The 15,478-nt window shown below is 38.1% G+C and overlaps 1 protein-coding gene across 2 annotated transcripts in view; it reads left to right on the forward strand.

The window, feature by feature from the left end:
• Positions 1-1,612, forward strand: part of KCTD8 (potassium channel tetramerization domain containing 8) — a 100,944-nt gene extending 99,332 nt beyond the window's left edge. The window contains exon 3 of one of the 2 annotated variants that reach the window (XR_003258178.2): positions 292-359. Coding sequence is in view for 1 of the 2 variants with exons in the window: in XM_026093631.2 (XP_025949416.2) it covers positions 292-752 (461 nt within the window). In the remaining variant the exon portion in view is untranslated. Of the gene's footprint in view, positions 1-291 lie in introns of both variants that reach the window. The other variant, XM_026093631.2, reaches the window with a different exon arrangement.
• Positions 1,613-15,478: the final 13,866 nt, after the last annotated feature.

The raw sequence follows: 15,478 nt of genomic DNA on the forward strand, positions 1-15,478 counted from the left end.
TGAGCATTATGCACATTTCATTACCTGGATTCTTATGCAGACAGAGAATTTATTCTTGAGGTAGACATTTTTTAGGAGGGAAAATATTGAATTGAACACATGTTAGACTAGACCCTCAAATTGTGTAATAAGCTGGCATGGTTCTTCTGACTGAAGGAAATGCCACCAATTTATCCTAACTGAGCCTGAGTCACTTTTTTTTTTTTTTTCCCCTAAACATGATAGCTGGTCATCTGTTTTCTGTTTAAACCAGTACTTGTTTAATACTTTTTCTTTCCTGCCTTGTATTAGGGCCCCCACAGAGAACCATTTCCCCCAAGCAAGACCATGAAGAAAGGAAGCATGATAAAGTCTTGGACAAAGGCAGTGAAAGCGGGACTTCCTGTAATGAGTTGTCCACTTCAAGTTGTGACAGTCATTCAGAAGCTAGCACTCCTCAAGAAAATGCCACTAGCACGCAGCAATCCACATCCCACCAACCAAATACTCTGACTTTGGATCGTCCATCCAAGAAGGCACCAGTGCAGTGGATGCCACCTCCAGACAAACGTAGGAACAGTGAACTCTTTCAAACTCTCATTAGCAAATCCAGAGAAACAAATCTTTCCAAAAAGAAGGTGTGCGAGAAGCTGAGTGTTGAGGAAGAGATGAGAAAATGTATCCAAGATTTTAAAAAAATCCACATTCCAGATTACTTTCCCGAGCGCAAACGTCCCTGGCAGTCTGAACTCTTACAGAAATATGGGTTATAGTAATCACCTCTTTCATGATGTATCTCTGTGGCATTTGATGTTTATTAAGTTGCCACTAACTTACTGATGTCCTCCTCCTGGCTGACTCTGCCACCAGATCTATTCCTGCTGCTTATTTCTTTCTGTGAACAGTGGATGTTGGATAGTACATGGTTTCTTTAAAAATATATATAAGAAGTTAGGAACTTAAAACATACAAAAGGTGTCTCATCTAAACCACCTCATAATGTTAAGCAAAATGTGCATGGTCAAGAAAGATGGTTTTCACGCTGTAGTCAGCTGAACTTCATTATCATTCTGGAACTTATCATATAAAAATCTCAATCATCGGTTAACACCTCGTTTTATGTCACCAGTAAAAATGACTCAGACTGGCAACGGATGAAGAGAAACAGGGTTTAAAATGTGATTGAACTGTTTTCAGAACTAATTCCCAATGTTCTTTCAATGTTAATGCAATAAAGCAAATATCTATTTTGCATGAGCACAATGTTACAAATAAATCACACAAGAACAAGAGGTTGTCTGTTGCTTGGAGCATTATTTGTTTGAAACCAAGCCTATAAACTTAAAATGTCTAAGGGATTGAATTTGCTTTGTTCTGGATCTGTGATTTTTTTGTGTGTACAGTGTTCTGTATGTAAAGATGGTGTAAATATGCCTTATACTGTTTTATTATTGCACCAACATTCATCTATTAGTGCTTGTCGGGATTATTTCTGTGAAATGCAATTTTATGGCAGATATTGAAAACTGGTTTGATGGTCTGAAAGTTTCTGTTATGTTAGTCAGTAAAACTCGAGAAAAATAAAAGAGACTAATGTATTTATTAAAAGAACCATCTGGTAGATTTTCTTGGCTGTTACTGTCTCCTCTCTTTTTTTAAAAAATAGGCTTAAGGAAATTTTTACTTTTTGTTTAATGTTTTCGTAATTACTCTGCTGAAAAGCAAAACAAAAAACATGTTTCAAGAGTGGGTGAATAATATTTGGGGTAGTGACATTTAACTGAAACTATAATACAGACTCTCTTAAAAGGAAGAGAGCTACACTAGAGTGCTGGCACATGAGCTAGCAACAGTACAGATCTCAGTAAGGAATGTACTAAAAATGAATAATTTCACTAAGAGAACTGAAAGTAGTTCAAATCTGACAAGTTAACAAAAAAAATTGTCTTAGAAATCTGAGATTTCACATACCACAGCAAAGTGCACTACTCTTACAAATAAAAATTTTTCTATGAATAGTCAGCTCTTGGTGACAAAGTTTGATTTCTCAAACCAGGTATAGGAAAATCATTTCCTTTTTCATTATAAGAACAACAAGAAGATGATGATTTTGGCTCAGGCAGTCGTGCGTGAAATGGGTAAGGACTTCTGGAGTCTGCAAGAGAGCTCTTGAGTTCTTACATACATGAAATTACTACTGTGTGCACATGCACACAAACTTGCATACATACATAGAGAAGGATTTATCTCCATAGGCATTCTACACTAGGAACTACACAGATGTGTGAAAAGAGATATTATTTTACTTCTGATGATAATTTTAACTGGTTTAGCTGAACTAAATAGGATTGCTTATGCTTAATCACAGGATTATTCCTAGAACCCTTATTATGCTTTAGTGTTCTAACAGGCCATTTTTATAAAAGACTGCATACTTCTGATACCAGTTCAGCTGCATCATTCACTACTTTCTTTTTGTTGGTGAAATCATTCTAGAACTAATTATTCTTTCCTCTCTGATTAATCAGTTTGTTCCAGCATTTCTTCCTTTGACAGCACTTTCTTGAAGGAATATATTTGATGTTGAAAGAGTATATCTAAACTTTAATTTGAAGGGATATATCTGAGATAAGCTAGTAAGGCTAGTGTGAACTGGTGCAGTCCAGTGTGAAATCATTTGTCTTCTCTGCACTACCCTTATGTTACTTACTCGCTTCTCTCTCTGAGGTCCAAAAGACCGATCCATTCTTCTGAAAGTTTATTGCTTATACACAACAAAGATTTTCTTTATCTTTTTTTAATCTTTGGCTTTCTAGTCTTTACAAAATGAAATTTCCAAGTATTTAACGCTAGCTTAATTACCTTCAGTTGTTAAAATTCTGTTTTTATTTAGTCTGAAGTTAGACTAATATTGTGACGTTTTGAAAATCTCACATTGAATTTTTTTTTAGCCTTGTGAATCTGTGTCTTCATAGCACCTGTCATAGATTATGCTGTTTTCCATTGCCTTTATTTAGGTTAAGTTTTCATCTTGAATGCTAGCTTTTAGGTTCAGACAGATTCTTGACCCTTCCCATTAAACCTTGCCTTATAGTTTGGGGAAATTTTTGCCTTCTAAGGTATTCTCAGTATTCTGTTACCACCTAGGATATACTTAGGTGTATGTTCAAAGAGTCCATCCATTTTAATTTGTCAGTCTATGGATATTCCGATGGTCATCTTAATTTTGTTTTTAACATAATCTATAAAATTTCTCAGAGCATTTTTACTTCTATTATGAAATGTAAGAAAATATATACTTCTTCATACCTGAAGAGAGAAGAATATTTTGTTAATACAAAGGCAACATAAGATTTATGATAAACTTAACTGCTTTTCAGGTGTTCATGAGGCATGTGAGTGATATGGCAGATAAACTACATTGCTGTTACTTAGCAACCACATCAGGGTCTTAAGATGAAGTGTTTTGATTTTGGAATTGCAGACTAGACCCTGTCCTCCTCCTTTCTGAGGGACAAATTGGGGTGTGTTATAGTAAGAGATGGAATGGGAGAAAAGAGTGGCTCCCATGAAACCTTCAGTCATATTCTCTAATTCCTGTCATCCAGTTCACCCAGTTACAGCTCCAACTCCACCTATATGTTTATTAATCTACAGTTTTCTGATTTCAACCTTTAATAAGAGGGAAAGCAAGCTGAGGCATTTGGTGGAACAGAGGAGTTTGTGGGTGATTAGATGGCTAAGGCTGGTAGGAAAATCCTGAGTGTAACAAGAGTTATGTAGCAGATACAGAAACTGATACGGGCTTTATTCTTGTGTGTTCCCTTCTCTTCCCTTTTTCTTTGACTTCTGTTTTTCTTACTTTTCCGTGATAGCTCCTTTCTTGTTTTTTCCAGTTCAGTCTTCTTCCTTTCCTCTTTTTTATAGCTAGTCTCTGTTACACACAGGAATAATCTACCAGCTTTGGGAAGCTATGCTTTTTATTGGTCTTTAGTAGAGGTGGTCAGTACATAAAAATTCCATTCTATATGCTTAAAACATATGTCGTTGTGGAAAGGAAAGAAAGATCAAAATACTGTGATTTGCCAATTTGAAATTAGAAAGGGAACGTCAAAAATAAATATAGCTGGTATTTTTCAATATTTCAGTTGTGATTTTTATATTAATTTATAATCGTAAAAGGCGATATTTTACCCTTAGATGGCATGCTTAATTTAGTGTAAGTTGGTTTTAGCCAGTAATTGATATTATAAATTGTAATTGATAATTGCTTTGAAAAAATATGTAAAATTAAAATAATTCAATATAAGATAAAACATAAAGTAATTATTTAACAGGTAGATTAAATATATCTCTAGAAAAAAGGTAATTCAGAAACAGCATGGTCCCATAAATAATTATGGTATTAAGAATTTAACATGTAAAAATATCTGTCATAACATTTTCAACCAAGTTTATTTCTTAATTTTTAACCATGTGGAAATTTAGCAGTGTGGAAAGTTATTTTCTAGACTCTATTTGAAGAACTGGAACTATTTCATGAAAATAAAACAGACCTTCCTTCACAAGTAATATCCCTAACTGAGCTAATATTTCACAAGAGTAAGGTATCAGACTCTGCTGCAAAAATACCGTTATCATTGCCCATGTTTACTCACGACAAAAATTATTTTTAAGACCACATAATGGACATTGTGCCTGCTATCTTAATATACTTTATTGTTTTAACTGAACAGATGGAAAATAGTGATGCAGTTTTGCTACACAAGGATGCTTACACCTTTGAAATGTATGAACAAAGCTCATAATCACATGGTGAGTTAATTACTCTATTGCTGAAGGAATATTCCTGAGCCCTTCCTCCATTAACATAAATGTACAGTCTCAGATTTGATCTTTTTTTATTCAGCTACTGTAAGAAAAATGTGTCAGACAAATTAGATGAGGAAAGCTGTCTGGACAAATGTCAGTAGTGCTCGTAATATTACCACTCAGCATATGTGTTGAAATTACTTCTGAAATAGATTTTTAGAATTCACTTTAATGAACTTAAGCATTATTTTTCCTTTTTGCCTTAGGTAGCACATATTACATCAGTGATCCCATTCATGGAATTATTTATAAAAGGTGACGTTGTTTGAAGCTAGAGAACATCTATCAAATACTTCCTCTTACCTTCAGTTCCCTTCCTAATTGAGCCACAGACATAAATTCCTTAGGAAATCAGAACCTTGCTATGCTTTAATCACTATGCTACAGCACTTCAGTTTTATAGCCTGTTAATTGACCAAAAGAAATAACAGCTTAAAAATGCTGATTTGTATAAAAAGCACCATTTTGTGATCTTCTAAAAAAAAAGAATGCTTATACAAAATCATTTGACTTTTAATGCTATCTTTGTTCAAGGAAAGATATCCAAATAAACTTCCTACTGAAGGTGCAAAACCCAATTTGGACATACTTAGTAAGCAGAGAGCAAAGCTGGGTTTGCCCTAAGACTCAAGTCCTGAACCAAGTTCTTGGGAAGTGTTCAGAAATCCTCAAGAAGCCCTTAGCTCTTTGCAAGATCGCACCACTGGTATGGCTCAACATAAAAATTGCATTCACACATTTCTTCAGCCTATATATTGCAGGCCATCAAGTAGTTTCTTTTTCCCAGGATCTGTTACTGAGAAGTAATTTTCATCCTATTTCATATTTTCTGCGCTACTCCTCTCTTTTCCATTGTTACTATAGACATTCTTACAATCACTCTTTTATTTAAGAGTTTATCTGAAATTACGTAACCAAATTTAGAAGGAATTACAGCAGCGTTCCCATGAGAAAGTGATGAGGGAAGATGGGCACATTGGGAGTATTGCCAGTTTGAATACCCCCAGCACAGCTGGCAGGATGCTATAAAGCACAAGCTACAAGACAAAGTCAGGTGTGCCACCCTACCCCTCGTACGCTCTTTCAGACTAGCAGGCATCAAGTACCTTTCGCACTGTTCAGTCACCCAATGAAGTGAGCCACAAAGCCATTACTCGTGGATAAATAAGCTGCTGATGCTGTCAGCATTCGGTTTGCTGTCCACACGCGCTCTGTGTTGCTGTTCTGCTGCGAAAGCCATGATCCCGATTCAGATACAGAGATGCTGGGTAGTGCAAGTCTGCTGCAGGCAGTGTACGAGCTAGCACTCACGCAGTACATGCATTCATGTAGATATACTCCCTGTCACAGGCTGCTGCAGTGTGTATCTGCCTCCACACAGGCATGCCACACATCACCATATCTGAATTGGGACCTTTGTTTTAGTCTACTTTATCATCACTGTTTTCCCAGAAAACAGCAGTTGTGAGGGACTCAGTTCTGTTGTTCTTGCATGCTGATCCATAGCAGAAGATGGAGGTCTGTCTTCACCAGGGTGTTCCTTCTTGCAAACTGGGCAAAACAAGGTGCTGAGGAAACTGAGTACAAGTGGTTCGCAGAGGAGAAACTCAACACCATCTGAGCTCCCACCTTGTGGAGCCTGGCACCCTGGCAAGCCTACCACATGTCCCCATCTAATGCATGATCTAAACAGTTTGCAGACATTATATTGTATAAAACACATAGAGGAAATTTAAGTGAAGTGCAGTTAATGATGAATATAAGAGAATAAATATTTGGGAATTTTCCTTCCCCTAAGGGCTGCTCCTGTTCTTGCTGGTCCATCCCTTTTCCTCAGATTAAAAAAAAGGGGAAGCAAGAATCGATGAGATGGAGGTGGCAAGAATTTTTCAGTCCCTATGTTGGACTGGCTTTTAAAATTCCTATGTTTCTTCAAAAATTGGCTTTATATTCCTTTATATACAGAAAAAGGTAGAGTAGAAAAGGGTTGACAGGATTAGTCTTGAGACACTAGATTGTATGATCTTGATGAATTTTTAGTATTGAGCATGTTAAGTATTTCTATTACACTGCAGTGCAATTCTTAACAAGGTCACCCAAGAATAGATGAGTCCCAGTAACAAGAAGTAAATTAAATTAACATGAAAAGAAGGGAGATCATAAATAGGCAATAAATAATCTTTCCACATTCTGAAACAGCATTTAATGCTGAAATATTATCACTTTATCTACTAGCTGCTTAACATGAGTGTAATTCATTAATTTAATATTGAACAATTCTTAATGTGCCAAAAGCTTAAACTCCTCATGCTTAATGACAGACTGTTTTCTTCATAAATGTATACCATGCATACTTAATGTAAATCTTGACTGCAGGCACCACCAGCTGCAATCCCTGCTAGATTGCTGGTTTGGCCTAGGATGGAGTGTGGAAACCATCAATCAATACCCATGCTTTTTCCCCTTTTTCTCCCTGTTTATGTGAATTTTGATTTTCAGGTGACGTCATTTTTCTGTTGAAGGTAATTCAGTGCAGCACAAAACAGTCACAGGCACTTTCACCCTGGATTGTTTTGATCCAGCACAAGATTTATACCTACCTTTGATTCAAATTACCTTAACAGACCTCTGATATCAGCAGTTGAGATGACTGTAGTGATGAAACAACTGTAGTACAGTCTGCCTTGGATGCTTAATGCAAAGAAATTAGCTTAAAGAAGAGAGGGTTGAAAACAATCCTCCATGTCATTGTGGATTTGGAGGCATCCAAAAGGGCTAGAAACCCCTGCCCCTTTGGAACACCATGTGCAGTGCTCAACTCTCCAGACATGGAGGGATGTGAATACTCTATCTCAAGTGAAAGTTTGGGTTCAGCATCTTGCAGGACTAAGCCTAGTCTTTTGGAAAAAAATTACTCTTTCACAGGTTTTATGATGCTAGTCCAGAATGTCCTCATGGAAAAATAAAACACTGCTCTCTTGATCCCTAAATAAAAAGCAGGCTTGGCCGTTGTGACTACAGTCACAAAGTGACAGGTACTCACTAAATTTATGTGAATAATTGTCTGGAATTTCCCTGGCAAGTATCTCGGCTGATGCTGGGCTTAGGACAGTCTTTTCAAACATGTCTCATTACTCTTCCTGAACTTCTTCCAACTGTTCAATACTGTTTTGGGAAATAGGTACCCACAAAACATGTGGTTCTGGCTTTGGTCAGTAATGTAAGGACAGAGATAAAAAAAAAAAAGGTTATTCCCTTCCTGCACTGTGGTGGGATGTTTCCACACATAGAATTCACTATTATATAGTCTTTTTTTACTGCCTTCTGATATTGCAAATTCATGTCTAGTTGAATCACTTCTTTTTCTCCTTTAATATCTCTTTCTCCTGGTTACTTCAACCCTCTGGAAATATACAGCACAGATTTTCAATTATTTCTAACCAGACCACTTTCTTCAAAAATTCAGTCACATTTTACCTTTCTCTGTTTCTAATTACTGAGTCTTTCTTTCTTTCTTTTATTTTTTTTCCTGAATTTCATGAACATCTCGCTTACTTCATCTTAGATAATTAGATAGAATGGCAAATAAAACTTATAAGAGAGATTTTCAAAGGCACACATATGAGAGATATTCAATTTCCCTTGGCTTTTACTGAGACTTGGGTACCCGACTTTTTTCTGACTCTGAAAATCTTTGCAGTAATCCCTATGCCCTTCCCCTCATCTTAATACAACCTGTCATTCATCTTCAGCTGCAGCTTGCCACTTCCACTCCAGTCAATTTGAATTAATTTTACAAGCAGGATTTCTTAAAATAAAAATCAGGGCTGATTCTGCTGCCCCATTCCCTTCACCCACTACTTCTGTAGTGCTTACTAAAAGAAATGATAATCAGGTTAGTCTGACAAGACCTATGCTTTAATACTCCTTGTGGGTCTGTCACATCCTTACACTGCAGTAAGTAGCAATTGCCTGAGCCAGCCTGCAATAGGCATCTCAGTAGGAGCAAAGCAATGGTGCTACTCTGTGGAGTACAGAAATGAGAAGACTCTTATGCATATGAACTTCCAATAAATTAGACATACATCAGTGGTTCTCAAAATCTCCAAAGTTTTCCAAAGGCTTCTTTGTCCCTACATCTACACACAGTGAAGCTGTCATGGGGGCAGAGGGAGAAAATAAAAACAAGAATTAGACAAAAAGATTTTCCATGGCTTTGAAAGTGATTTGAGCGGTTTCCTCCAGTCTCTGAGTACCTGGGGAGCTGAGAGATCTTCAGCTGCTTTGAATTCATCCTCCCCATATGATTATATTGATTCTGTGCTGCTGGACATCCTGCAGGCTGGGGCTCCCAGAGTATTGAATAGCTCCTAGCTGAGGCTCAGGAGCTGAGATTCTGCCTGGCTTCTAAGTACCCTTCAGGGACCTCATCTACCCAACATTATCAATACCCCATCTTAGAAAATATGGATGTAATTTCATAGATCATGCCTCTGACAGTGGGGGTAGAAACATATACTACTCTCAGGAATTTATGTTCTTGGATGTATACCACATCCCATTGTAGTCTGTGACTTCAGAAAATCTCAGCAAAACTGCAATATTATGCAGGATCTCTGTCAAGAATTATCACATCATGTTTTGCCTGTAACTATTAAGAGATTACTTTCAGCTGCTAAGTGACCAGGGTTTGAAGCTGTATATGTTTCTGTGATTATCTGGTTGGTTCTTCTTCCCAGTTCTGAAAGCAAGTTACTTGTTTTTTCTCTTTCCTGCTGGTGCCTTATACACCAAGGATACTCACTAAGAAAGATTACTGAGGCAGAAGGAGTGTGCTGATTTGCTTAATATCCCGGAATGCTTATCATGATTCATTTTTATTTATTTTGCATGAGATGCATGGTTAGTGCTTTACAGTTAAGCATAAAGACTTGTCTCATGCCCCAAGACAATTGAAAATGAAAACGAACAAACAACTCCCCCCCAACAGGAACCGGGACAGTTAAAATAAATGTAACATAACTGCAAAGAGATTGGTTGTTCTATGTCATTTTTATTAGTGTTCCTTAGAATGGTTCTGTTTCGACCGTATTGTAGAGTGCAGGGTAGGATCACAACCTCTTCTTACTCTTTTGTTTTCAAAACAATGGAACTCCTTATGTAAGTTAAATCAAGCCATATCCAGACAATACTTCTTCATACCAAAACTTCCTAATCACCTGCCTTCTTCTTCAAGACTTTCAGATTTTTTAAGACTTACCAAATAATTTTGCTCTATTGTTTGCTCATCAACTGTTTGACCAACTAACTTTCAAATCTTATAATACAAATTCAGAAGATGAAAAAAGCACTTACCTACTACCTATTCCAGTACTGAAAATTCTGCTTGGTATGAGATATTTGAGAAATTTTGTCATGTGTCACTAAGCAGAAAAGCTCCTGAGTGAATGAAGACTTATTTATTTTTTAATACAGCCCAATCCTGCAGCCTAATGTTTATGCAAGACCCTATGGTTGGGCAAAGGTCTGCTAGTATGAATGGGGTTCTTGCCCATGTGTATCAGATGGCAAGAGTAATGCCTTGAAACTGAGTCTTTATAATTCTCATCTATTCAGGTCCTAGCAATGCAGAGCAATACTCTGATGCAGCTGGCACCCATCAGATCTTACCTCATGTTCCTCAAAATCCCTGATGAAATAATTAATAAACAAATGTTTAACAGATTTACAAGTTCAGCTACCTGTCAAAATAGAGATCCAGACCTTTCCAGGGATTCAGAGTCTCTCCAGCTTAATACCACACAGTTGAATTCTTTGAGTAGCACACACCCAAGCAGAGTTTTCAGTACCAGAACAGGAGGATGCTTTTCTGCTCACTTACTGCTGTATGTGACATTCCATCCCAAAGTGTCTCAAAGACAACCTTTGAAAAGGGACCACTCAGCCTCTATGGAAGGCACCTGTCTGAAACAATTGTTGTCAGGTCCATCACTACCTTTAACTGTTGTACCACTTATATTTGTAGGTCCGCCCACATTATTAAGTGCAATGCTGAATGGTAGAAAAGAGTTGTATTCTCCTCCTTACAGAACCACTTTTTCTGTACTTTTTGTGCTCTCCTTTGTATACAAGTCAAACGGGAGAACAAGCGGATTTTTGCCCTTCCACATTGTCACTATCTGAAAGGACTAAAACCAAACAAACAGAAAAACCCAGACAACAACAAGCAAAGAGCACACAAAACTCAATGCAAAGCACATACTAATGCCAGCTCTCCCACCTCACATTTCAAAAAGTGCTTTAGGCAACAAGAAGAAAAATCTGTAGGAAAAGTTAATCTCAGCAACTTCCCAAACTCACAAGAGTAGCTGTGCACTGCACCAGCTAAATAAGAAGGCCAGCTCCTGACCAGTCTTATTTCCACATCTGCCTCTGCTCGTGACCAATACCAGTCTGCCCCATGCCCTATAGAGATCCAGGGTATATAAAAAGTCACTTGAATTTTTTTTTTCCTTTCTAGGCTTCTCACTTGTATTCTGCTTACTAGCTTGTTGAGCAGATTAATATTTATTCATAGGAAACTAAAATACATTTTGGTATTGGGCTGCTAGTAGAATAGAATAATTTTCAGAGAGGGATAAAGAGAGATATTTATTTCTGGCTCTGGCTTTTCTGTAAGCCACAATCAACAGTTTCCCATTTTCTTCCCTCTTTTCTAGACGATAACTCCTGGGTTGCACAGCAGAGCCAGACGTCTAACAGCATTATTCCCTCCTAGGGTTCTCACTTTATTGGCCACCGCTAGGGAAGAGAGAGTGCCTCTTGCTGCTCTCCCCTCTGCAGGACAGACAGAGAGAGACAGAGAGACTAGTTACAGTCTTAACCTCCCATCTCCTATGTCTTATACAGCTGAACAATGCCAACTGCATAGTCTGCAAATTCAGCATGGAATTTGGGTTGTTTGTTGGTTTGTGGGTTTTTTTCCCCCTCTGTAAGCTTTCTTCTAGAGACAGCAGCTGCAAATCTGGGCCTGCGGCCAACTTCATCTGTCCTTGAATAAAAACAAGAGAGGGCTTGCGGGAGGTGCGGAGAGGGCAAAGGAAGATCACACAGCTACTCTCATCAACTGTGCACTGTTCAGGCGAGCTGTGGGTAGCAGCTTAGGTGCCGCCCTGGAGAAGGATGCTTAAAACAATTGCTATGTAGACATTAGGCATCTGCAGATGTGTAGCCTCTCATCAAGCAGGGCCCACGTGGTGCTGCCGATAAGCTGATCTCAGCTTCTCCTTAACATATGGCACTGAACAGGAGGAGGAGGAGGAGGAGGAGGAGTGCACTTACAGCCCTGTTCTGCCAGCTGTGCCTTTGCCATCCCTACACCATGGCAATGTCTGGGTCAGAAAGTGGCCCTGGAGAGCTGTGCAGCAAGAGAAAACAGGCTTAATGTTCTCAGTGAGCGTAATTTGGTAGGACAGAGGTGGAAATCATTAGCCAATGCGCTGCGGTGAAGCTATGGTGGTGCCGGGTCCAACTTGGGCCTGGCCCAGCCCCAGGCCTGATCCTGACCTGACCCAAACCACAAGCGACCGCAGGAAGGTATGATTTAAAAATTAAGAATTGTCACAAAAATGCAGTAACAACAATGCCCTGCCATGTTACAGGTTTGTTTGATTAAAAATAATCACTTTCTTGTGGTTTTCCTGTATTTTTTAGGCTGAGGAATAGTGAAGCTGGGCAAATACCTGCCTTAGTGCTGCTCACTCTTCATTTCTCCCTCCTTGCATTCTAAATAGCTCATAATAATTTTATTGAGGACAAAAAGGTTATGTGCTTGAACTAATACAGGACAAGAATGAAGCCGTTACACTGTGGATTGCAAGCAATCACCCACAAAATACAGCTCTTCCTCCAGGCCAGAAGAGTGCAGAGGATGATGAAATGCTAGCAGGCTTCTGGAAATTCCTGCTCTTCAGGAAAACAAAGACACCCCTCCCGCCCCGTCCCTTCAATGTATATAACTGCCTTAGAAACCATGAACTGGTGGAAGAAAACATATGAAAAACTTAAAACAACAAATAACATATGAATAATTAGTTCTAAGTCTTAGAACGAGCATTTGTCATTCATTTGCTATTTGCCTCCCACAAAATCTCAGATCTTTCCTAATTTAGACACTCTATCCAAATAACTTTCCATCATATTAGAAGTACAGAAGGGTCTCTAAAACTGGAGAAAAAGCTTCTTACACCTCTATTAGAACCTTTTTGCCATTATTTCTTGTGAAGAGTCTTCGTGCAAATGAGAATCTGGCACATTCCTTATAAACACTGCCATTTATTAGCAGGTTAAGATAGGAAAGGATGATTCCTTTTGATGTAGACTGTAGAAGATAATTAAATAGAGTTCTAATTCAGCAGAAAAGTGTTAAATTTAAACTTCAGAAGAATTAAAAATACTTAATGAATTGACTTGGTATGTGCTGAAATTCCTAGCAACTTACTTAATTGGCCTAAATTAAATGACCTAAAATCATGATCGAACAGTAAAAAATTGAATTAGTTGACCTAACCTGTGAGAAGGCAGTAAATAACAAACTGAAGTTGGATTAATAATAAATGTTGTTATTAATATTAGAGTATTAATAAATACTCAAAGAGGACTACAATACACCTATTGGGGAAAATACAAATCATTTATGTAATAAAATTCCTGGCCCATAAAAATTGCCATTTCAAATGTTTCTGTTTACTTCTACAAGGATCCAAAGGCTTCAGCGAAAGGAACTTCTAACACTCTTTTCAATGAAAAAGTTCCCAATACAAACTTAAATCCCAATACAAATTTAAAGCAGGAAGTGACAAATGGACAATTTCCTTTCTGCTGTTCTATTTTCTTGTCTCAGCTAACTCTCTAGACTCCTTTGTGTTATAACTGCTCAGCAAGATGTTTGTCAGCTTTTGCTGAGTGAAGACCTGCCAAATGCATTGATGAACATACTCTGTATACGGTATCTGTACTCTTCATATTTTAATATTTCCTAGGTGTTTATCAGTTCCCTAATTGTTACACCATATCTACAAAATCAGTGAAAATAGCAAGGGCATTTAGCTTAATGCAACACTAACTTGGTACAGAGGAACCTGCAGGTGCACAGGGAATTCTTACACATTGTCCTTAAAAAACAAAAAGTTTCTTAAAACAGAATGACAAATCTAATAATAAAAAAAAGATTCTGCAGTTTAGCTTTGAGGAGCCAAATTTTGCTCTCCATTTACGTTACTATAAAGTCTGCCTGATACCACTGTGTAGCAGCAGAGAATTTGGGCGAGTGTGTGAGTATCGTGGCAGACTTAACCATGCCATATGTTTGTTTATTTTATCACTTCCTCCCCACATATGACTAACGTATGATATTCAGACCTTCCAAGCTATGAAAAAATGCTGCCTCCACATCATTCTCTGTGGGTGCCATTCACACTGATGAGCTGCTGAACCCAGATCTGCTGGATGTAACACAACAGGTTGATTTAATCACTGCCTTTCCAATTCAAGGCATCCTGTAGGCAGCCATGTCCCGTGCTGGGAAGATTAATAACCTTTGCCACTTGAAACATTTGGAAGCACATTTAGAGGATATTTATTGAAATCATTTTCCTCAGCTAAGTGTCTGTTTCCTCACAGTTATCAAAAACAAGCCAAGTGCACCCAAAATGCCAGCGTTTTCCCTTTTCATTGCCTTCTTGTTCTGCTGAAATGGTGACGTGTTCATCACAGTGGTGGGTGCTGCCAAATGGTGTAAGATCACTTGCAGTATAGGAATAAATCTGTATGCAAATCTAAGGGATTTGAAAAGCTGCTCAGAGGCTCAGGTGGCTTTATTCATAAAAGCTAAAACAAACACACCTTGAAATACTGCTTGGTAGGTACACATGTATTCGCTAAGACAGACACACTGTAAATGCTTTGAATCAGCGCTGAAGTCCTGGACAAGTTTCAGTGTTTGTTAAATTCAGAATCAGAAAATCATCCAAATAATTAAGGACTGATTTCAGACTTACACTTCCCCTTCATTACTATGCACTGCAAGAGTGTACTACAGACATTAGTTTCCCATTATTGGTTCATAATGTGGTGCCATTATTCTGTCCCAGCTCAAATTACCATTGTAATGGCTACTGGCTTCCAATAACCTACCCCAACGTGAGATTTCACAAGGGAGACACAGTTTATTTGAGCCACCACTATAAATGTCTCGTAATATGCATAGAAGACCAAACTGTGCATAAAAGATTGAACATCTTCTGAATGCAAAGTCCCTGCACTCTCTGCAACAGATGTTTTCTTTCATGCTGCCCAGAAAGAATATAGCTTGGGAATTGCCTAAATACAGATATATATCGTTGTCTCTATATACATATTTGTCAATCTACTTGTGGCATTTACTTTCCCCTCTACTTCCCCCTTTTCTTAGTTCTGCAGATGGGGATGCAAATCCCTGAAGTAATGTAGGACTCGCTGTTCTCTTTGGAGTCAAAAGACGTGTGGTGTCGTCCTCTGCAGAGCTGTTCTCCACTGTCCTGTCACACACTGTTGATCAGCTCGATTTCAGCTACCCATTGCTGCCATG

Source organism: Dromaius novaehollandiae, chromosome 4 (genome assembly GCF_036370855.1).
Source record: "Dromaius novaehollandiae isolate bDroNov1 chromosome 4, bDroNov1.hap1, whole genome shotgun sequence".
NCBI classification, from domain to species: Eukaryota; Metazoa; Chordata; class Aves; order Casuariiformes; family Dromaiidae; genus Dromaius; species Dromaius novaehollandiae.